Raw genomic sequence first — 22,903 nt, forward strand, 5'->3', positions numbered from 1 at the left:
GCAATGGATGTGTCATGATGATGGGAACGAGTGTTGCTGGGGGGGGGGGGAGAGGTGGGGTGGGGGGTGGGGTTGAATGGGACCTCATATATATATTTTTAATGTAATATTATTACAATGTCAATAAAAAAAAGACTTAAGGGATTCAGCAAAGATAGTGCTGAGAGAGAAATTTATAGCTCTAAATAGTAACATTAAAAAAGAAAAAAGAGGGATTGTGACTGAAAGGGGTAGTCTAGGGATGTAAATGTCAACTGAAATAAAGCTAGAGAATAATCTTGGGACAGAATGACATGGTGAACCTGGAGGTGGGCGGGGATTATGGTTAATAATACAAATGTAAGAATGTTCTTCTATGAACTAGAACAAATGTACATCACTATTATAAGGTAGTAAGAATATAGTGTAAGGTAAAAATACAATTAATATGAATTATGTACTATGGTTAACAGCAATATTGTGATATTCTTGCATCAATGTTAAAGAAAGTGTTATATTAGTGATAAGGGACAATATTGGGGGTATGAGATTTTTTCTTTTAATAAGGAGGAAGTTCAAACATTAACTGGGGTAAACATTACACAACCCTGTGATGAAAGTGAGAACACCTGAGTATAAATTTTGGATGGAATGTACAAGCATGGGACTGTATAATACAGTGAACCATGTGGTGGAAGTTGGATTATGGTTAACAGTACAAATATGAGAATGTTCTCTCATGAACTATAACAAATGTACAATACTAATACATACTGTTAATAACAGTGGATATATGGAAAAATATACCAAAGGTACAATATATACCATAGTTAGTGGTAATAGTCTAATCATGTCCTGTCAAAATCTGTAACAAATATTCCATAACAGTGTAAGTTGTCGGTGGATGGGTGACGTATGTGAATTTTGCACATTATGCATGATTGTTTTGTAAGCTCACAACTTCTCTAATAAAAATTTTTAAAAAGAAAAAAAAATAAAATAAAATATCCTAAGACCTCAAAAAAAAAAAAAAAAAAAAAAAGAAGGAATGTAGTATTAACACATGGGTTAACATGGATGAATCTTGAAGACCTTGTGTTGAGTGAAGTAAGCCAGTCACTGAAGGACAAATATTACCTGACCTCACTGATAGGACTTAAGCAAAGTCGTGAGCAGATTCACAGAGCGAGAGTCTAGAAGATAAGTTAACAGGAGACAGAAAGGGAGTAGAGGGTGGTGAGCCAATGCCCATATGGGCAAAATCTATGATAAGGTGGAAGGGAATGGTTGGCAGTGGATGGGCGTGAGAGTGGTGCAGTGATATGATTGGGTTTGGTGGTGCTGGTCTGTGAGAGGGAGTAGGGTGGGGGAGGTTGGGTTGAACTCTGGGGATTTTCAGGTCTGTGTTAATACTACAATGGTGGAATGTTCTTTTGGAAAATATGGCAGGGGAGAGTTACTGGTATGGGGAGTCAGGTGTGGGGAGGGATATGCAGGATAGGGCGCACCTGAGGCATGCTTCTGTGGATTATGCAAGTGTTCATCTTGCTATAGTGTGTTATCTCAGTGGGTGGAGATAAACAAGAAAATATTAAACTCCCATCCTGGGGAGTCCTGCTATGCTATCAATTGGAGAACAAGAATGTCTCAAGAACATAGGCAGTACCTAATAAAAGAAAAGAGATCAATATGTCAAGCCCTCAATATTACTGCAATTAACTATAAATCTTATTCTTCAAAAATTGAAACTTAGTGGTTACCATAAGTTCCGGGGCAGGGGGGAGGGAGGGAAGAATAGAATAGATGAAACATAGGGCATTTTTAGAACATTAGAACCGTTTTGCATGGTCTTGCAATAGTGGATACAGGCCATTTTAAATTTTGTCAAAACCTGTAAAAGTATACGGTGCAAAATGTAAACCATTAACCATAGTTAGTAACAATGCTTCAATATTTGTACATCAATTATAACAAATGTAGCATCCACATGTAAAATGTTATTAATAGGGGAGTGTGGAAAAGGAGAGGGCATTCCTTATATAGGAATCCCCTATATTTTCTATGTGACTTTTCTGTAACTTAAAGCTTCTTTGAAGATAAAATGAAAAAAAAATAAGACAGTGGGGGTACATACAAACTGCTTTTTATATTGCTGCCATTTGAAGTATGAAAGGAATCTTTTTTTTAATTCAATTTTATTTTTTTAAAGATTTATTTATTTATTTAATTCCACCCCCCCCCCCCCAGGGGTCTCTTCTCTGTGTCTATTTGCTGCATCTTGTTTCTTTGTCCGCTTCTGTTGTCGTCAGCAGCACAGAAAGTGTGGGCGGCGCCATTCCTGGGCAGGCTGCACTTTCTTTCACGTTGGGCGGCATTCCTTATGGTGCACTCCTTGCGCGTGGGGCTCCCCTACGTGGGGGACACCCCTGCGTGGCAGGGCACTCCTTTTGCGAATCAGCACTGCGCATGGGCCAGCTCCACACTGGTCAAGGAGGCCTGGGGTTTGAACCGCGGACCTCCCATGTGGTAGACGGACGCCCTAACCACTGGGCCAAGTCCGTTTCCCTGAAAGGAATCTTATAAAATTAAAAGTCAGTGGTTTTTTAAGGAGGTACTGGGGATTGAACCCAGGACCTTGTACATTGGGAGCAGCACTCAACCACTGAGATACATCAGCTCCCCAATGAAAGTTGGTGTTTGTTTGTTTGTTTTTAGGAGGTACTGGGGATTGAAACCAGGACCTTGTACATGGAAAGCAGGTGTTCAATCACTTGAACTATATCTGTCTCCCCTCCCCCCTTTTTTTTCAGTGTTTTTTTTTTTATGGGGAAATTTGCTGCAATGTTGTTTTGGAATCCCTTTCTCAGAATTATGAATTACAGACTGGCATTTTATAACTAAACAAGTTCAAATGCATTATGTAATAAAGCATTTACTAGTGTTACTCAGTGTAGTATATTGGCAGAGTCAGGGTTCTGGAGTCCATGTCTGAACCGAACCCTTCATCATTCACACCCACATAAAATCACTACTAACTATAGCCCATATCTTACATTTGGTGTACTTTACCCCCAACCCACCTGATTATTAACACCCAGCATTAATATTAAACTTTTGTTACAGTTCATGAGAGAAAATTCTCGTATTTGTTCTGTTAACTACGGTCCATCTTCCACCATAGGATTCACTGTGTTATGCCTTGAACAATTCATTCAAAGTATATACACAGTGGCTCTCAATTTCATCAGAGTTGTGCTATCATCACCTCAATTAATTTTAAACGTTTTCATTATTCCAAATGGAAAAATACCATACTTCTTTAGATCCCCCTATTGTTGTCCCTTTGCTATTGCTGCAAAAATATTACAATATTACTGTTAACTATTGTCCTGAAGTTATATTAGCTGTGATTTCCCATGTATCACCATATTCTTAACACTTTGTAAAAGAACATTTTTATATTTATACTATTAACCACAGTATTCATCCACCACCAAAATCACTATGTAATACAGTCCCTAGATTATCTTCTAGCTTCCTTTCAATGGACACTTCATGTCCCTAGACTATCCCTTTCAGCAACAATTACATTTATAAACCAGCAGTGTTAGTTATACTCACTGTAATGTGTTACCATCAACTCTTATTTTTTCCCAGTTTTACAATAAACCATATTAAAAATTCTACATACATTAAGCATCAGCCCCCATTCTCAACCCATATTATATCTCTTAGTAACCTATACTCTAGAGTTTACCTCTGTGAGTTTACTTATTTCATTCATATTAATGAGAACATACAATATTTGTCTTTTTTGTCTGGCTTATTTCACTCAACATAATGTCTTCAAGGTTCATCCATGTTGTCATATGCATCCCTATTTAATTTCTTCTTCTTACAGCTGAATAGTATTCCATTGTATGTATAAACTACATTTTATTTGTCCACTCATTGATTGATGGACTTGGGATGGTTCCATATTTTAGCAGTTATGAATAATGCTGCTATGAACATTGGTATGCAACTGTCAGTTTGCATCCTTGCTTTCAATTCTTCTGAATATGTTACTAGTAATGGGATTGCTGGATTAAGTGGCAGTTCTACATTCAGCTTCTTTTTTCTTTAAAGATTTATTTTTTATTCATTCCCCCCCTTCCCCTCCCCCATTGTCTGCTCTCTGTGTCCATTCGCTGTATGTTCTTCTGTGTCCACTTGCATTCTTGTCAGCAGCACCAGGAATCTTTGCCTCTTCTTTTTGCTCATCTTGCTGAATCAGCTCTTCATGTGTGCGGCACCACTCCTGGGCAGGCTGCACTTTTTTTCGCACAGGGCGGATCTCCTTGCAGGGGTGCACTCCTTGTGCATGGGGTTCCCCTACTCAGGGGACACCCCTACATGGCACTCCTTGTGCACATCAGCACTGCGCTTGGGCCAGCTTACCACATGGGTCAGGAGGCCCTGGGTTTGAACCCTGGACCTCCCATGTGGTAGGCAGATACTCTATCAGTTGAGCCAAATCTGCTTCCCTATGTTCAGCTTTTTGAGATACCACCAACCTGTCTTCCACAGAGGCTGCACCATTCTATATTCCCACCAACAGTGAAGAGGTTCTTATTTCTCTACATCCTCTCTAGCACTTGCAGTTTTCTGTTTTTTAATAATGACCATTCTATGAGGTGTGAGATGATATCTCATAGTTTTGATCTTCATTTCCTTAATAGCTAGTGATGTTGAACATTTATTCATGTGCTTTTTCACCATTTAAAAAATTGGGTTGCTTGTCTTTTTATTGTTGTATTATATGATCTCTTCATGTAACATGGATATCAAACTCTTATTGGATTTGTGGTTTACAAATATATTCTCTCATTGAGAAAACTGAGGGTTTTTTTTTCACTTTCTTGACAAAGTCTTTTGAATAACAAAAATGTTTAATTTTGAGGAAGTGTCATTTATCCATTTTCTCTTTCATTGCTTGTGCTTTTGCTGTAAGGTTTAAGAAACCACCACCTATCACCAGCTCTTGAAGATACTTCCCTACATTTTCTTCTGAGTTTTTTGGTTATAAATTTTTTATTTGGGTCTTTGATCCATTTTGAGTTAATTTTTATATAAGGTGTGAAATAAGGATCCTCCTTCTTTCTTTTGGATATGGATACCTAATTCTCCTAGCACCATTTGTTGAATAGACTATTCTGACCCAGCTGAGTGACTTGATAGCTTTGTGAAAAATCACTTGACCATAGATGTGAGGGTCTATTTCTGAGTTCTCAAATTCAGTTCCATTGGTCAATATGTCTATCTTTATTCCAGTACCATGCTGTTTTTTACCACTGTAGCTAAGTAATATTCTTTAAAGTCAGAAAGTAAGAGTCCTCCAACTTCCTTCTTCTTTTTAAAAATATTTTTGGTTATTTGAGGCTCCTTTACTTCCAAATAAATTTGATAGTTGGCATTCCATTCTGTAAAAAAGGCTATTGGGTTAGGGTTAGGGTTGAATCTGTAAATTAGTTTAGGTAGAATTGACATCTTAACAATATTTAATCTTCCACGAACATGGAATTCCTTCCATTTATTTAGGTCTTCTTTGGTTTCTTTCTTTTTTTTTTTTTTTTTTTTTTTAAAGATTTATTCATTTATTTAATTTCCCCCCCTCCCCTGGTTGTCTGTTCTTGGTGTCTACTTGCTGAGTCTTGTTTCTTTGTTTGCTTTTGTTTCTTTGTCCGCTTCTGTTGTCGTCAGTGGCACAGGAAGTGTGGGCGGCGCCATTCCTGGGCAGGCTGCACTTTCTTTTCACGCTGGGCGGCTTTCCTCACGGGCGCACTCCTTGCGCGTGGGGCTCCCCCACGCGGGGGACACCCTTGCGTGGCACGGCACTCCTTGCGCGCATCAGCTCTGTGCATGGCCAGCTCCACACGGGTCAAGGAGGCCCGGGGTTTGAACCGCGGACCTCCCATATGGTAGACGGACGCCCTAACCACTGGGCCAAAGTCCGTTTCCCTGGTTTCTTTCAATGCTTTATAGTTTTCTGAATACAGGTCCTTTATGTCCTTGGTTAAGTTTATTCTTAAATATTTCATTATTTTAGTCAGTAAATGGAATTTTTTTCTTTTTCTTTTACTTTCTTTTTTTCACTTCTTTATTTTATTTTTTAATGGAATTTTTCCTGATTTCCTCCTCAGAGTGCTCATTAGTAGTGTATAGAAATGCTACTGAATTTTGCATATTAATCATGTATCCTGCCACTTTGCTGAAATCGTTGATTACTTCTAAGAGCTTTGCTTCTTGGATTTTTCTAGGTACAGGATCATATCATCAGCAAATAGTGAAAGTTTTATGTTTCCTTTCTTATTTGGGTGCCTTTTATTTCTTTTACTTGCCTAATTGCTCTAGCTAGAACTTCTAGGACAGTATTGAATAAGAGTGGTGACAGTGTGAATCCTTGTCTTGCTCTCAATCTCAGTGGGAAAGCTTTCGGTTTTTTATCATTGAGTACAATGTTAGCTGTGGGTTTTTCATGGAGGCACTTTACCACTTTACTTGTGAATGGTTTGTTGAGATCTTTCTCTTCTAGGATCAGTGTAGGTTGTTTGTATGTTTCTAGGAATTTGTCCATTTCATCTCTGTTGTCTGGTTTGTTGGTGTTGTTCATAGTATCCTTTTATGATCTCTCTTATTTCTGCAGAGTTAGTGATAATATTTCCCCTCTGATTTCTGGTTTTATTTATTTGCATCATCTCTTTTTTTCTTTGCCAGTCTAGCTAAGGTTTATCAATTTTGTTGATCTTCTCAAACAACCAACTTCTGGTTTTGTTGAGGCTCTCTATTGTTTAGTTTGTGTTCTCAAATTCATTTATTTCTGCTCTGATATTTATTATTTCTTTCCTTCACCTTGGTTTGGTATTAGTTTGCTGCTCTTTTTCTAGTTCTTCCAGGAGTGCACTTAGATCATTGATTTTAGCTCTTTTCTTCTTTTTTAATATCAGTATTAAAGGTTATAAATCTCCCTCTCAGCACTGCCTTTTCTGTATCCCATAGGTTTTGAAATGTTGTGTTCTCATTTTCATTTGTCTTGAAATATTTACTGATTTCTCTTGCAATTTATTCTCTGACTCACTGGATTAAGAGTGTATTATTTAATCTCCATATATTTTTGAATTTTCCCTTTTCCCTTCCATTATTGATTTCCAGCTTCATTATGATCAGAGAAACTTATTGAGACCTGTCTTGTGACCCAACGTATGGTCTATCATGGAGAAGGACCCATGAGCACTTGAGAAGAATGTATATCCTGTTGTTTTGGGGTCTAATGCTCTATAAATGTCTGTTAGGTCTAGCTCATTTATCATATTATTCAAGCTTTCTGTTTCCTTATTTATTCTATGTCTGTATGTTCTATCTAATGTTGGGAGTGATGTATTGAAGTCTTCAACTATATTGTAGAGACATCTATTTCTCCCTTTGGTTTTGCCAGCGTGTGCCTTCTGTATCTTGGGGAACCCTGGTTAGGTGCATAAATATTATAGTTATTTCATCTTGGTGAATTGCCCCTTTTATTATTATATAATGACCTTCTTCATCTCTTTTAACAGTTTTGTATTTAAAATCTATTTTGTCTAATATTAGTATCACTATTCCAGATCTTTTTGATGACTATTTGTGTGGAATATCTTTACCAACCTTTCACTTTCAGACTGATTGTGTCCTTACATCTAAGATGAGTCTCTTGTAGACAGCATATGGGTGACTCATTCTTTAAAATCCATTCTGTCAATCTATGTCTTTTGATTGAAGAGTTCAATCCATTAACATTCAATGTTATTATTGTAAAACCATTACTTCATCCATTTTATCCTTTGACTTTGTCATATCTTACTATTGTTGTCTTTTTACCCTTTAATGGGCTCTCACCCTTGTCTTTTCCTTTCAGGTTATAATACACCCTTTAATATCTCTTGTAGATCTGGTCTCTTGGCAACAAACTTTCTCGGTTTTTGTTTGTCTGTGAAGACTTTAAATCAACCTCATTTTTGAGGGACAGTTTTGCTGAATAAAGAATTCTTGGCTGGCAGTTTCTCTTTTTCAGTCCCTTAAATATATCATATCACTGCTCTCTCACCTCCATGGTTTCTGATGAGAGATCAGCACTTAGTCTTATTGAGATTCCCTTGTATGTGATATATTGCTTTTCTCTTGCTGTTTTTGGAATCCTCTCTTTATCTCTAGTTTTATCATTCTGAATAGTAAGTGTCTCAGTGTAGGATTATTTGGATTTATTCTGTTTGTGGTGTGTTGTCCTTCTTGGATATTGATTTTTATGTTTTTCATAAGGGTTGGAAAAATTTGGTCATTATTTCCACAAATATTCTTTCTGCCCCTTTTCCACTTTCTTCTCCTTCTGGGACACCTCTAATGTATATATTTGTGCATTTCATTTTGTTATTCAATTCAATTCCCTGAGACCCTGTTCAATTTTTCTCATTCTTTTTTCTGTCACTTCAAGTTTGGATGTTCTTGTTCTTGATTTTACTTATTCATTCTTCTGCCATTTAAAATCTGCTGCTAGATGCCTCTTATTTTGAATCTCATCCATTGTGTCTTTCATTCCCATAAGCTCTGCTACTTTTCTTTGCTTGCTTTCAAATTGTTCTTTATGCTCACCAATTCTTAATATCCTTTATTTCTTTAGCCATATTTTCTTTCAACTCCTTGAATTGATTATCATTGATCAGTTGTCTCAAATCTGGTGTACCATCAAGATTTTTGGTTTGTTCCTTTGTCTGGGCCTCCCTATTTCTTTGTATGGCTTGTAAGTTTTTGCTGATGACTAGGCATCTGATTATGTTGGCAAAGTTACTCTGACAGTCAATTTCTCTCTCTTGCCTAGTGGTTGGTTTCATAGCTCTTTTTGATTTTTCATTCAACTTATTCTAAGTCTTTAAAACTACCCAGCTTAAGTTATCAAAATAGGGCTAGGGATCCACTAATGAGATACGATTAGATCCTAGGGGTTTGGGACATGAGAGGCTCCAAAAAGCAGTTTTTCTTCCTGAAGTTTCACAACCTGCCAGCAGACAGTGCTCTTCAGAAAATCTTTTCATGGAGTTGCCTCTTTCAACCTCCACTTGCTTATGATTCCAGTCTGACCAGAGCCAAGATTCAAAGAAGGCTCTGCTGGGCAAACTCATTGAAGAAAAACACTCTCTGCCCTCCACTGCACCCTCCCTCTTCTCAGGGAGGAAAACATCTGTTTCCCTCTCAGTTGGATACAGTGAGCCACTGGTTTTTCCCAGGTTGTTTGCCTTGCAGGTGTGGGGGGTACTGTTTTTAGCCATGGGGGCTAGTAACTCACAGTTTTCATTTCAGTTTCTTCATGTCTCAGTCCCTTGCCCTCCTAGATGATACAGCACTCTCCTGGTCTGCAAATCCCCAAAGCAGCTTTCTTGGACAACTTTTTGCCCTTCCTCCATTGTTTTTATAAGACAGTTGAGCCCTGTCTACCTACTCCAATGCCATCCTCCCATAAATCTGGGCTATCCTTTTAATTAATGATAATCTAATCCTTAACAATTATTCATCAGTTCTCTTAAGGCAGTGTTCCAGATTCTACTGTGAAAAAAAGGATCACCAAGAAATCAAAGATATAAGGAAAGATCTACCATAAGATCTACATAGCCTATTATGCTTCATGATGATCATCCCATGGAATTTGTGATATTTACTACTAGAGAATAGTATAAGAAGAATAAGATAAACTTTTAAATGAAAAATAAAAACAAACAAATGTTTGAAAGCCAAGAATTAGTGCCAGCCTTATACAGATGGATAGAAGTTGCCCTGATCTTATGCCAGTCTTTTTTTTTTTAAGATTTATTTATTTTATTTATTTCTCCCCCTTCTCCCCCCACCCCCACCCCGGTTGTCTGTTCTCTGTGTCTATTTGCTGCGTCTTCTTTGTCCGCTTCTGTTGCCCGCGGCACGGGAATCTGTGTTTCTTTTTGTTGAGTCATCTTGTGTCAGCTCTCCATGTGTGTGGCACCATTCCTGGGCAGGCTGCACTTTCTTTAACGCTGGGCGGCTCTCTTTATGGGGCGCACTCCTTGTGCGTGGGGCTCCCCTACGCGGGGGACACCCCTGCATGGCACAGCACTCCTTGCACGCATCAGAGCACTGAGCGTGGGCCAGCTCCACATAGGTCAAGGAGGCCCAGGGTTTGAACCACAGACCTCCCATGTGGTAGATGGACACCCTGACCACTGGGCCAAGTCTACCACCCCAATGCCAGTCTTAATGTGTGCATCTTTACACAGCTACTGTCATCAGAGCAGCAGAACACAATGTAACATGTCTCCTATAGGTATAAAGAGACCTGGTTCCACAAACAAGGCATGGGAAATCCTAAGAACCCCTGTGGTCTTATTGTCAAGAAACTCCAGATATCACAAATTCTTCAAAATTATGTAATTTTATTTCAGGACTCAAAGCATCTAAGGGTAATCTCAGCAGCCTTTACCTTCAAGGGACAGAAAGTCAATTTATAATTCATTTTGGCATGTTCTCCAGCAAGACTACATATAGTTCATCTGCTGATAACTCCATACCTCTCCATTTTGCTTTTTAATATCTTCACATCACTCTCATGTCAGATGAGAATGAATCTTACTATTAGAAAGATGTCCAGAGAGAGTTTCTACCACTTTCCTTAGTTATGATAACAATAAGTGGGATGGGAAAATGAAAAATAATGGTAAATAAACATAGAGTTAGAGGTTTACGGGGGAACAAATTAAACCATAGCAAGTTCCTGACTTGCTGCTTTAACTTACAGTCCTTTGCGTCCATAAAGGTTTTCAGTCTTTCTCCACTGCAAATTCTATTAATAAAACTAAATCAGAGGGAATGAATGTGATTTAAGCAGTTGACTGCCTACCTCCCACATGGGAGGTCCCAGGTTCAGTTCCTGGTGGCTCATAAAGAAAAAAACAAAACAGAAATGAGCAAAAAACCATGAGCAGACAACAAGCAAAAACAACAATGAGCAGAAAATGAGCACAAACAACAAACAGAAACAACAAGCAAAAACAATGAGCAAACAGATGAGAGAGCCATCTTGGGGGCGGTGGAACTAAACCAAAATGTTTTTAGAAATGTTTTAGCTATTTTGCAGTCTTAAAGGTGCCTATTCTGGGAAACGGATGTGGCTCAACTGATAAAGCGTCCATTTACCGTATGGAGGGTCCAGGGTTTGATCCCCAGGGCCTCCTGACCCATGTGGTAAGCTGGCCCACGTGCAGTGCTGCTGCATGTAAGGAGTGCCGTGCCACGCAGGGGCACAACTGCATAGGGGTGCTCCATGTGCAAGGTGTGTGCCCCATAAGGAGAGCTGCCCCACATGAAAAAAGTGCAACCTACCCAGGAGTGGCGCCACACACATGGAGAGCTGATGCAGCAAGATGACGCAACAAAAAAGAAATGCAGTTTCCCAGTGCCGCCAGATGATGCAAGTGGATGCAGAAGAACACACAGTGAATGGACACAGCGAGCAGACAACCGGGGGGGGGGGTTCGGGGGGGGATGCGGGGGGAGGAAAGGGGAGAGAAATAAAATTAAAACAAAATAAATCTTTAAAAAAAATAGTGCCTACTCTTTTTATGATCTAATTTGAAAACATGGATAATTGAAAACATGGACAATCAAGAAACATTTAGATATTTTCCTTCATTCTTCATTCTCAAAACTTATAACACAGAAATCAAACACTGTGAGGATGCATATCATATCTAGCACCATTTGTGGAAAGAGGAAAGGATTTCTAAGTACCACTATTAATAGAACATAAATGTGTCCCTCCTAAAAGTTCATTTCTGCTTTGTGGGTCTTACTGGCCTAACAATTGGATTTCTGTCTGCCAGGCTAAAATGCTGTTCCCATGATTAATATTATAGGGCACATATTAATAATCTTCCAAGAGAGACTGAGGTATGGATGTGCAACTAAGGCTCAGATTCCCTCCATGAATAATGGGGAAATGCTCCAAAACTCATACATTCACATAGGGCACAGGGACAAGTATCATGACCCTGTCTATATATCCAGTTTATTTTCATCTGGTTTCAGGTTTCACTTCTTAAAATGTATAGAAAGAGAGGCCACCCTACCATTGCTCTTGAAGAACACTCTTTTGACTTACCTGATAGAATCTGATCTCATGTGGTAGGAAGATGTTTATTTTCTTGGGATCTCTTAGGGTGTCAACAGCAATGACCCCAAAGATCCTCAAATATGCATCCTGAAGAGGCAGAGCCAGGAATGAACCATTATAGTCATCCTTATTTCGGGAACGGTTCCAGAAGAAGATGTTTCCATGGTGCTGAACTTGCGGGACATGGATTGGCTTCCCTTCATCTACTACTGTGAAGCTGAAGAATAGGAATACCAGGATGGGGAGAGGAACAGGAAGAGGCTTTGGATTAGACCATGCAGAATACTAGATCAATTCCCCATTCCACAATCACTGACATATTTCAGACAAGTGGACTCAGATAAGATTATCATTGTAACTTGGGAGAAAGCTTTAAAAATCAAGTTTATATCTCAACAGAGAAAATATATAACATCAGGACCCAGGAGATGGCAAATCTGTGCCTAAGAGTGAGTTCCAGAAATGTTCAGGTGAAATCAATGCTAGTTTACTTCAGAAAGACAATTGCTGTTTTTTTTAAGAGGACTGAAACCAGCCTCTTCAAGAAGTTCTTACCTAATTCCTTTCATGTCCCTGTAGAGAACTCTGTTCAATACAAATGGAGCATCATCTAAGGTACAAGCCACATTTCTCAATAGAGCATTCCCTCTATCAGGCAGTAGCAGATTTTCTTCTAAGAGAGAAATGTGAGCACTGATCTTCTTATTTCCATGGGCTTCAGCATCCTACGGCAAAATGTTTCCGAACATGTATATACCAATGGCCAAAGAGCTACTCTCTTAATCATGTCTTCCTTTATTAGTCAATTTGTGGATCTAGTATTAATAATTTCATTTTCCTTAATAAATGGTGCAGCCATTACCATTCCTGGGCAATGGGGAAAAGGCTGACCCTATAGGTTTCCCCAAATCTGAGCTTTAGTGAATGGAATGGATTTGCTCTATGTTAACTGGTTTACTCAACAACAACAGCAACAAAAACACTCTCAAATCTACCCAAGTTTAGAGGCTTAAAATTGGGATCCTTTTTTAGTCTATAAAACTTTATTGAAATTGGGATTACTTACAATTAATACAATAAAAATGAAAAAAATATGAGACACCATTATCTTTTTTTGAGCATGAAAATGAGACCCATGGCAAAGAGCCATCCCTCATAATTTTTCCTTTCAAAACATTCATGGACATTTATTTTAAATATAAATGGCACAAATTTAAAAAAATTTTTAAATAACATTAAACTTCACTCAGTAATTCCTTATCTCCACTATTTCACCATCAATTTCAGAAACATGGAAAACAGAGGCAATCACAGGCAATTAACAGTTCTAATATACTATGGGCTATTACATTAACATAGTAAGAATGTTGCTCATGCTGTAGAAAATTTCAGAGAAGGTAATTTCACCACTTGAGTTATCATTGAGAGTGTAAAGAGAAAGATGAAACACGTGGTCGGGGGATGTGGGAATTCATATTTTGGAGGGCTGTAAAACCATCCCTGTCCCCATTAAGCTGTGAGGAAACTCTGGTGTGAGTCTACTTGTTTATTCCCAGAAGGCCCTGCTCCTCTCCCCTAAGGCACCAAACACTCCTTTGCAAGGTAGTTACTATCTAGAATTCAATTCAACAGTATCCTAAATCCATCAGCTACATCACCAAAAGATACCACCTATTCACCACAATTACACAGGTTCTCCTAAAAAAATAACCAATTTCTACTACACTGAAACAGAAACAAATGGTTTAGGTGCATTTGTCTTGTGCAATGGTTTTTGTTTGTGTGTGTGTTTAATACTTGGTTTCACTGCCTATAGAAAATGTAGGTACAATAAATCTGTCCAACTCTTCTCTCCTTGGTTCAGATAAAATTCTTGGTATTTCAATCTAGGCTTTCTCATATGTCAGGCCCAAGTCCAAAGGAATACTAGAAGAACATTTAATTTCCTTTCCTCCTACTTAAACTTTCAATACTCAATTCAGAGAAAAGTTATGAGTACACAGCTAGAAGCCATTTTTACTCAGGCACCCATCCATTGGAGCCCTTTTTTTTTTTCCTGCAACAACAAAGAGGTAGAGGACAATTGAGCAATCCATTGAAACTGAAATCTTTTAAAACTGTAGTCATATTGTTTGGACTTTTGTTAAAAGTATTTCTTTTAGAGACCAGTGGCAAGAAGATCCCCTCATTTCATTCATGTTTCTTGACCATCTACTATGATGTGAATGTAAACAAATTTTTCTCAAGGAGTTTGTAACATAGTATGCCTATGAAATTCAATCTATGTCATTTTAGGAAAGGATTTATTGAGGCCCCAGATTGCTGACTTTTATACAACTATTATTTATAATTACAATAACTGAAAATTCCTTGTACCTAAAATAATTTAATGTAATTAACAATATTAAATGTTAATACATATATTAAGCCTGCCCATAAATTAAGGACATGAGATACAGGTTCTTTGATATTTGTCTCTTCTTTCTTATATTCCTTGGATTTGTTTTTCATACCTTTTTTTCTTATGCCTTAATCATTTTCAATTTACAAAGTCTATGGAGTAATTAATAAAACCTAGTAAGATTTCTCTTAGAGTACCACAGATCTTTGAAGCAAGTTGGGTTAATTCTTGATTGGTCACAACATTTCCATCCACATAGGAAAATTCAGTCATTCAGGAGATGATTCCAATAAACAGTCATTGCTATTTAGCCAAGATAATAGCACAGGTTCCAGAGTCTGGTCAGGATTATGTGATATTCTCAGCTTGCTTCTAGGCAGTGCTGTGAAATATTGTGTGATGCTGGATTCTACTTTATAATGACATTCAAATTTAAATATATATCCTTTTTAAACTGACTCCCAAAATACCAAGCAAGGTAAAAGTAGTTTAAATTGCTTGCACATCCTCTTACTGGTATTTTTCAATTCGGTGTCTATTCTAGGTTTATTTGATGTTCAGCACTGGTGAAACTAGAGACTGCAAGATATAATTCTCTTTTCTACCTTTCCTCTTCCACTTCTACTTTGCCAAACTGCAACTGTTCCAGTTTTATCTTTCCTAAGCTTTAAGTCATTGAAAGGTATTGGATCCAGCAGTTTTTCAGAATTGAGTGTCCTCAATTTTGCAACCATTGAACATCATCTATGAGAACATTTTTCCTTTATAGATCATTTTAGAAAACATACCTGGGTGAGGGCCTTAAAGGTCTCAGTGTACACTGGTTCCAAGGATACCCCACTGGTCTCTGCAGCACATTGGATTTGGTGGAGCCACTTCCGCCTGGCACAGTTTCTCAGATTCTCTATCTGGCTCCTTTCTAAAGAATTCATCAGAAACTCCACAACACTTTCCAGAACTTGATCTTCATTGCCCCTGAGTTCTGAAACAACCAATTCTATATATTTCTGAAACTGTTTTGGAGACACTCTCACTTCATGACCAGGGTGTGGCTTTGGAAATTGGATGTGTAGTTTAGCTAAAACACATAAAAACAAAACCAAGAACTATCAAAAAATCCACTCATCTGTACAAGAAATTTTCATTCTCTTATAGCAAACTGAAGCCTATGACAATTTTTCCTATGAAAAACCAGGTATAACAAAAGCATCTTCGAGTTCACTGGAACATTTTATAGTGGTTTCCTATGCTGAACTCAAGATGACTTCTATGTCATCACTCTCTTTTTAAATTCTACTACACTTCAGGCCAACTTTGACTCCTCCCTACATTTGTTTTTCATATCCAATAGACCACTAAATCTTATTTGTTATTCTCTGGAAATGTATCTTGTGACCACTTCTCTTCTTTCATACTTCTGTAATCCAAACTAGCTTTTATTGCCTTATAATTGGATTACCGGTGACAATGCTCAATACATATTTATAAATAAAAACACAGCTTGATTATGCAGTTTCCCAGTTCAACGTGCAAACATATTCAGATACAGTCCATTTTCCAATCATATCTGCCTCGACTACCGTATAGGAATTACTTGCTCCAGTATCCTCATTTTACTCATCGTTCCTGAGCATGACTTGTACACATCTGCATCCACACATGTCTTTTATTTTTTAATCATAAATCCATTATTTACACTTAAACATTATTAATAACTTACATCTTTGTCTATGCCCCCAAGAAACTTAGCTTTGAGGAGTCATGAAAGGAGCTCTTGGTGCCCTTCTTGATCTCCTACCCAGGTCACTTTTGGAGCTGGTCTGCATGCTCTGTGTGGGTCCCTGGGCCTGATATGGCTGGGTAAGACTGATCTGTGAAAGTCTTCTCTGGTGTGACCCCTTCCCAGAATTATCCCTCCAGGCAAAAGCAGCTTGAGACAACCAAAGGAGAAGAAACTATCGAGGTGAACAGACTGGGGCAAAGGCTTCAAACACTTGGAAGAGGGAGGTCTGTCTCCTGGGAAATAGAGGGGCAACCAAACTCCTATAAACAGGGGGGACTCTGAAACAGCTGACAAGCAAAAGGCCAGGACAAGACACAGGCACAGAAAGACAGGGAAAACCCCGCACACTGCATTCACCTTGTACATACCTTCTTTTTTTTTTTTTTTTTTTGTCCATGAAGACTTTATTTTTATTTTTACATTTTTTAATATTTATTTATTATTATTATTTTTTAATTACATTAAAAAATATATATGAGGTCACATTCAACCCCACCGCCCCCGCCCCCCACTCCCCCCACAGCAACACTCTCTCCCATCATCGTGATACATCCATTGCACCTGGTAAGTTCATCTCTGAGCATCACTGCACCCCATAGTCAATGGTCCACATCATAGCCCAGACTCTCTCACATTCCATCCAGTGGGCCCTGGGGGGATCTACAGTGTCCCGTAATTGTCCGTGAAGCACTATCCAGGACAACTCCACGTCCCGAAAACGCCTCCACATCTCATCTCTTCCTCCCGTTCCCCACACCCAGCAGCCCCCATGGCTACCGTTCCCACACCCATTCCACATTTTCTCTGTGGACGTTGGATTGGTTGTGTCCATTGCACACCTATGTCAAGTGAGGGCTTAGATTGCACATGGGTACTGGATGCACTCTTCCCGCTTCTAGTTGTAGACACTCTAGGCTCCATGTTGTGGTGGTTGACCTTCTTCAACTCCATGTTAGCTGAGTGGAGTAAGTCCAATAAGTCAAAGTGTAGGAGCTGAAGTCTGTTGAGGCTCTGGGCCTGGGTGTCATATTATCAGTCCAGAGATTCAAATCCCCTACATATATCTTAAACCCAGCACCAACTACAATTCCAATAAAGTAGCATGCAAGTCTTGTGAAAAGAGATCCCCTCTGAGTCCATTTCCATCACGCAGAAACACCAGCTCCAAAGAAGGGCCATCTGTCATGGCAGTGAACCCCTTCTGCCATGACCATAGAACCCGTGGGTCTCTTTATCCCTCAAAAGAACCAATACCTGGGGTTGTATCTACCTTATCTGTCTCTTAGACTCTGTTCAGTTGTACCTAGGGGTATTCCTTCTGACAACCTCCAGACTCTTTTTTAGAGACTCACAGCCTTATAATCTCATTTCTCCTTTCCATTTCCCCCTTACATTAGGTCAAACCGCTTCCCGAAGTCATGTTATTATATGTAGACAGGTATATTCTGCTGTTCCGCATTGAATCTTTAATTCAAGGTCATTTTCTAGTTGCTTCTTCAGCTGGTATGTGGTAGTGATCCCTCGGTGCCAGGGAGGCTCATCCCCGGGTGTCGTGTCCCACGCTGGGGGGAATGCATCACATCTACACGCTGAGTTTGGCTGTGAGAGTGGCCACATTTGAGTAACATGAAGGCTGTCAGGAGGAAACCCCCAGGCACAATGCTACTCTAGGCCTTGTTCTTATTGCAGGTGCATAGGCTCAAAAGTGTAGCCATTAGTATCAAGAGCCCACTGTTGGGCCCTCCTTCCTTCCTGGTTCTTGCCGTTGCACCTGAAGGATTGCCGCTGCTCTCCCAGGGCCCACAACAGTGACCCCCCGGCCAGGAGCCCAGTACCCCCAGCTGTTGTTTTTAATTGTTTCCACTATGAGTATATATAGACATTACCATATATCCTGGGCATATGCCCTGTATAACTCCCTGTCTACCATATATATCCTGTCAATAACATCCCATATCAGTATTCCTCCGCTGCCATTGTTGAACCACTCTGTGATCCAAAACTTCCTGTAAAGTGAATCCCAACATAATGTCAGCTTCAGAAGAGTCTTCGATCACCGAAATTCATATATACAATATACAGTATTTTCCCAGATCCACCATAAAACCTTTTCCCTTCCACAGCAATAATCTTTTAACTTATTCATATCATATTTCCTGAAACTGATGTACGGATTCCAAAACTATAGTTTTCAAACAAGGTAACATTTGTGCTTACTATGTGGTCCATACTTTAGGTTGTACAGTTTTCTAAATTTTTTAGTTATCCTATGTTTTGTCTTATGGTTTTCATTATTAGTCTGTCGTCCCCTATATGTTTTTGGTGTAATATTAGCTGTTTTATATTCATCCTCGTGTACTCTCACATAACTCCTCTTTTGCCCCCTTATTTACCTTTGTTCTATCCATTGCACGTCCATTTTCCCCTCCCCTTAGGGCCCACAACGCCTGCCAATCTAATGCCCTGGGAGCCGTCCTTTCTCAGGAGAGATACAGTTCTCTCTATTCGACGGCATTAGTCTTCCCCAGGATATGGGTCCACCCCGCCCAATGGTAGAACCCACCTTGGCAAAATGTACCTTCAGCTATTCCCTCCAGAGTCCGTCCCACATCAGACCATACCCCCTGAGCGTCCTAACCAGGTGACCCTCCTACTTATACGTTGATACGTTTTACTCAACATTTAGTTCTCAACTAACTTCTGGCACTCTCCCATGTTTGTATGTTGCCCCTCCCTCCCACCTATTTCTTGGACCATATTACCCCTCTTCCCATCCCCAGCCCCCCTCAAACCCAGAAAACCCCACCCGAAGGTAACCCCTTGCCCCCATTTTGTCCCTTCTTTGTGCTCATACTTACCCCCAGCTCATCACAGATTCCACCCCTACAGACATTAACTCACATCCTTCCTCCACCCCCCGATTTCCAGTAAGCCACTTTTCCAGACTCTAGCTCTCTGAGGCAGTTAACTTATTTCATATCATTGAGGTCATGTAGTATTTGTCCTTCAATGCCTGGGTTGCTTCACTTAACATAAGATTCTCAAGGTTCATCCATGTTATCACGTGCGATTGTAGTGTATTGGTTCTTACAGCTGAGTAGTATTCCATTGTGTGTATATACCACATTTTATTGATCCACTCATCTGTTGATGGACTTTTGGATTGATTCCAACTTTTGGCGATGGTGAACAATGCTGCTATGAACATTGGTGTACATATATCGGTTTGTGTCTTTGTTTTCAGATCTGATGGGTATATACCCAGCAGTGGTATTGCTGGGTCATATGGCAAATCTATGGATAATTTTTTGAGAAACTGCCAAACTGTCCTCCAGAATGGTTGGATCCTTCTGCATTCCCACCAGCAATGGATGAGTGTTCCCCTTTCTTCACATCCTCTCCAGCATTTGTATTCTACTGTTTTTTTCATGGCTGCCAATCTTATGGGAGTAAGATGGTATCTCATTGTAGTTTTGATTTGCATTTCCCTGATAGCTAGGGATTTGGAGCATTTTTTCATGTGCTTTTTAGCCATTTGTATTTCTTCTTTGGAGAAGTGTCTGTTTAAATCTTTTTCCCATTTTTTAAATGGGTTGTTTATCTTTTTGTTTTCGAGATATATGAGTTCTTTATATATGCAAGTTATAAGTCTCTTATCAGATATATGGTTGCCAAATATTTTCTCCCATTGTGTGGGTTCCTTTTTACTTTCTTGACAAACTCCTTTGAGGTGCAGAAGCTTTAATTCTGAGGTAGTCCCATTTATCTATTTGTTCTTTTGCTGCTCGTGCTTTTGGTGTGATATTCATGAAGCCATTTCCTATTACAAGGTCCTGTAGATGTTTCCCTACACTGCTTTCTAAGGTCTTTATGGTCTTGGCTCTTATATTTAGGTCTTTGATCCATCTTGAGTTGATCTTTGTATAAGGTGTGAGATGGTACAGGGCCGTGGCATTGCCACACAGAGGCTATCATGGAACTACAAGTACTTTACGTGCACATTACAAGGACATTTTCAGCATTTGGTGGGAAAGTCAATGCAATTAGGATTTTAGAGGGTTGGGTGACAGGGCACAAAGGTTCAATTTCAAAGCATTATTTACTACAGTGTTGTTTGTTGAGGCAGTTACATGGATCACCTATGCTCACTAAATTCATTATAAATGGTGAACAAAACACCAGGGACAGAATTAGCAAGCCCAACTTACAGTCCCCCACAAAAGCTACAATTTATGTCATTGACTAGAGTGACTGCAACTGATCAGGAGCTGAAAGAGGACAGGAAAATTTAGGAAGAAGGGCCCTTTCCCTCAGAGCTTGAAAGCTTCTCTGTAGCCTACGCCAACAAGTCTGGGGAAAAAAGGCTAACACTTTCAATATTTAAGCTTTTTGGGCACTTCCCATGGGAAGCTGTCCCTACCAAAGTGGCCATAGGCTGCAGTCCTCTGATAAATTGGCTTCTTCAGATCCAGATCCCTGACAATGACCCCAGGGCGGAGGTCAAAATTCTTCTTCACAATCTCTAATAGCTCTCTCTCACTCTTCTGAGAGGTGCCATAATGGAAAATGGAGATAGACAATGGATGAGAAACTCCAATAGCATAAGAGACCTGAACAAGAACCCTTCTGCATAAACCTCCTTTAACAAGGGATTTTGCCACCCAACGAGCAGCATAAGCAGCAGAACGGTCCACCTTGGTATAATCCTTTCCTGAAAAGGTACCTCCTCCGTGAGCTCCCCAACCACCATAAGTGTCCACAATGATCTTCCGGCCAGTCAAACCAGCATCACTCTGAGGCCCACCAATAACAAATCTGCCACTTGGCTGAAGGTGGTAGATTGTATCCTCATCAAGGTATTTTGCAGGTACAACAGCTTTGATGACTTTCTCCTTCAGGGCATCCCTCATCTCATCAAGACAAACATCTTCATCATGCTGAACCGATATCACAATTGTGTGGACTCTGATGGGAAGCACAGCACCTCGATCCTGCATGTACTGCACTGTCACTTGAGTTTTAGAATCTGGGCGTAGCCAAGGCAAAGTGCCATTGCGGCGTAGTTCAGCCAGTTTGGCATTGAGCTTGTGTGCTAAGACAATGGTTAAAGGCATACACTCTTCAGTTTCATCAGTGGCATAACCAAACATCAAACCCTGGTCTCCTGCACCAATGTCTTCCTCATTCCGATCAAGATGAACGCCTTGAGCAATATCTGGTGATTGTTGTTCCAAGGCCACCAGCACATTACAGGTCTTGTAGTCAAACCCTTTGGAAGAATCATCATAGCCAATGTGTTTAATGGCTTCACGAACCACTTTCTGGTAGTCAACAGCAGCTCTGGATGTAATTTCCCCAGCAAGAAGGATCATTCCAGTTTTAGCAACAGTTTCACAAGCTACTTTGGCATCAGGGTCCTGCTGAAGGTGGGCATCAAGCACAGCATCACTGATCTGGTCACAAATCTTATCTGGGTGGCCTTCCCCCACGGACTCTGAGGTGAAGAGGAATGTGCCCTCCTCAATGAACGCCTCGTGGAAGCCGTTGAGCTGACCGTTCATCCTGGCAGCGGCGAGCGGAAGGGGCGCTGAGCAGAAAGGGCAGCAGCGAGGAGACGACCGCGGCGGGCGCGAGGCGAAGGCTGCGTCCTACACGGCGCGAGGTGGCGGCGCGGAGCGAACCTTGTACATACCTTCTTGATAGGAGAACTGAAGCTCAAGAAAATTTGTCATCATCAGCTAGTTATAAAATCAAGAAACAGACATTTCAGGGAATACTCCAAGGGTTAACACTTTAAAATATTAAAATGTGCAACAAAAGAGTACAAGACAAACAAAGAAACAGGAAATGATGGCTTATCCAAAGGAAAAGGATAAAAATCCAGAAAACACCAATGAAGAAGACCAGGATGTGGGCATATTGAACAAAACCTCAAAAAAATCTTAAAAATGCTCAAGGAGATGAAGGAAAATACAGAGAAAGAACTAAAGGATATCAACAAAACAATGAATGAGCAATATGAGCATTCTGGTAAAGAGATAAAATGATAAAAAAGAACTAAACAGAACTATAGGATTTCAAGACTGTAGCAGTTTGATATTGTTTATGAATTCCAAAAAATAGATATTGAATTATGTCCTAAACTGGTCTGTTCCTCTGTGTATATTAGATTGTATTAACTTTAGAGGTTTTATTTTTACTTGCTTAAGTTATGATTAGGGCTTTGATTGGGCCACATCAGTAGGATTCACAGAGAAAATGACACAGCAGAGGAGAGAGTTGGAATTTTGATGCTGGAGCCCTGGGAAGTAAACACACAGGAGAAGAACACAGAGGAATAGAGATGGCTCCATAGACATGATAGAGTCCCCGGGAAGATAGAGAGCCTGATAGTTTACAGCTGACCTATGGAGAGACCAGAGCAACTGAGCCCAGGAAGAATTGAGCCCCAAGGAGAGAGACAAAAGACTTATGCCAGCCTGTATTAGTCAGGGTTCTCTAGGGAAAGAGTCAACAAGAGATATCTGTCAATAGCATG

The 22,903-nt window shown here is 39.7% G+C and overlaps 1 protein-coding gene and 1 pseudogene across 4 annotated transcripts in view; both read right to left on the reverse strand.

Moving 5' to 3' along the window:
- EFCAB5 (EF-hand calcium binding domain 5) overlaps positions 1 to 22,903 on the reverse strand; it is a 277,520-nt gene that overhangs the window by 29,439 nt on the left and 225,178 nt on the right. For all 4 annotated transcript variants that reach the window (XM_071210465.1, XM_058283113.1, XM_058283114.2 and 1 more), the window contains 3 exons: positions 15,371 to 15,660; positions 12,737 to 12,906; positions 12,170 to 12,398 (listed from right to left, as the gene is read on the reverse strand). In XM_071210465.1, coding sequence (XP_071066566.1) covers positions 12,170 to 12,398; positions 12,737 to 12,906; positions 15,371 to 15,660 — 689 coding nt within the window. The remainder of the gene's footprint in view (positions 1 to 12,169; positions 12,399 to 12,736; positions 12,907 to 15,370; positions 15,661 to 22,903) is intronic.
- On the reverse strand, positions 20,446 to 22,036 carry LOC139437140 (S-adenosylmethionine synthase pseudogene; annotated as a pseudogene).

This window comes from Dasypus novemcinctus, chromosome 21, assembly GCF_030445035.2.
Source record: "Dasypus novemcinctus isolate mDasNov1 chromosome 21, mDasNov1.1.hap2, whole genome shotgun sequence".
Lineage (NCBI taxonomy): Eukaryota > Metazoa > Chordata > Mammalia > Cingulata > Dasypodidae > Dasypus > Dasypus novemcinctus.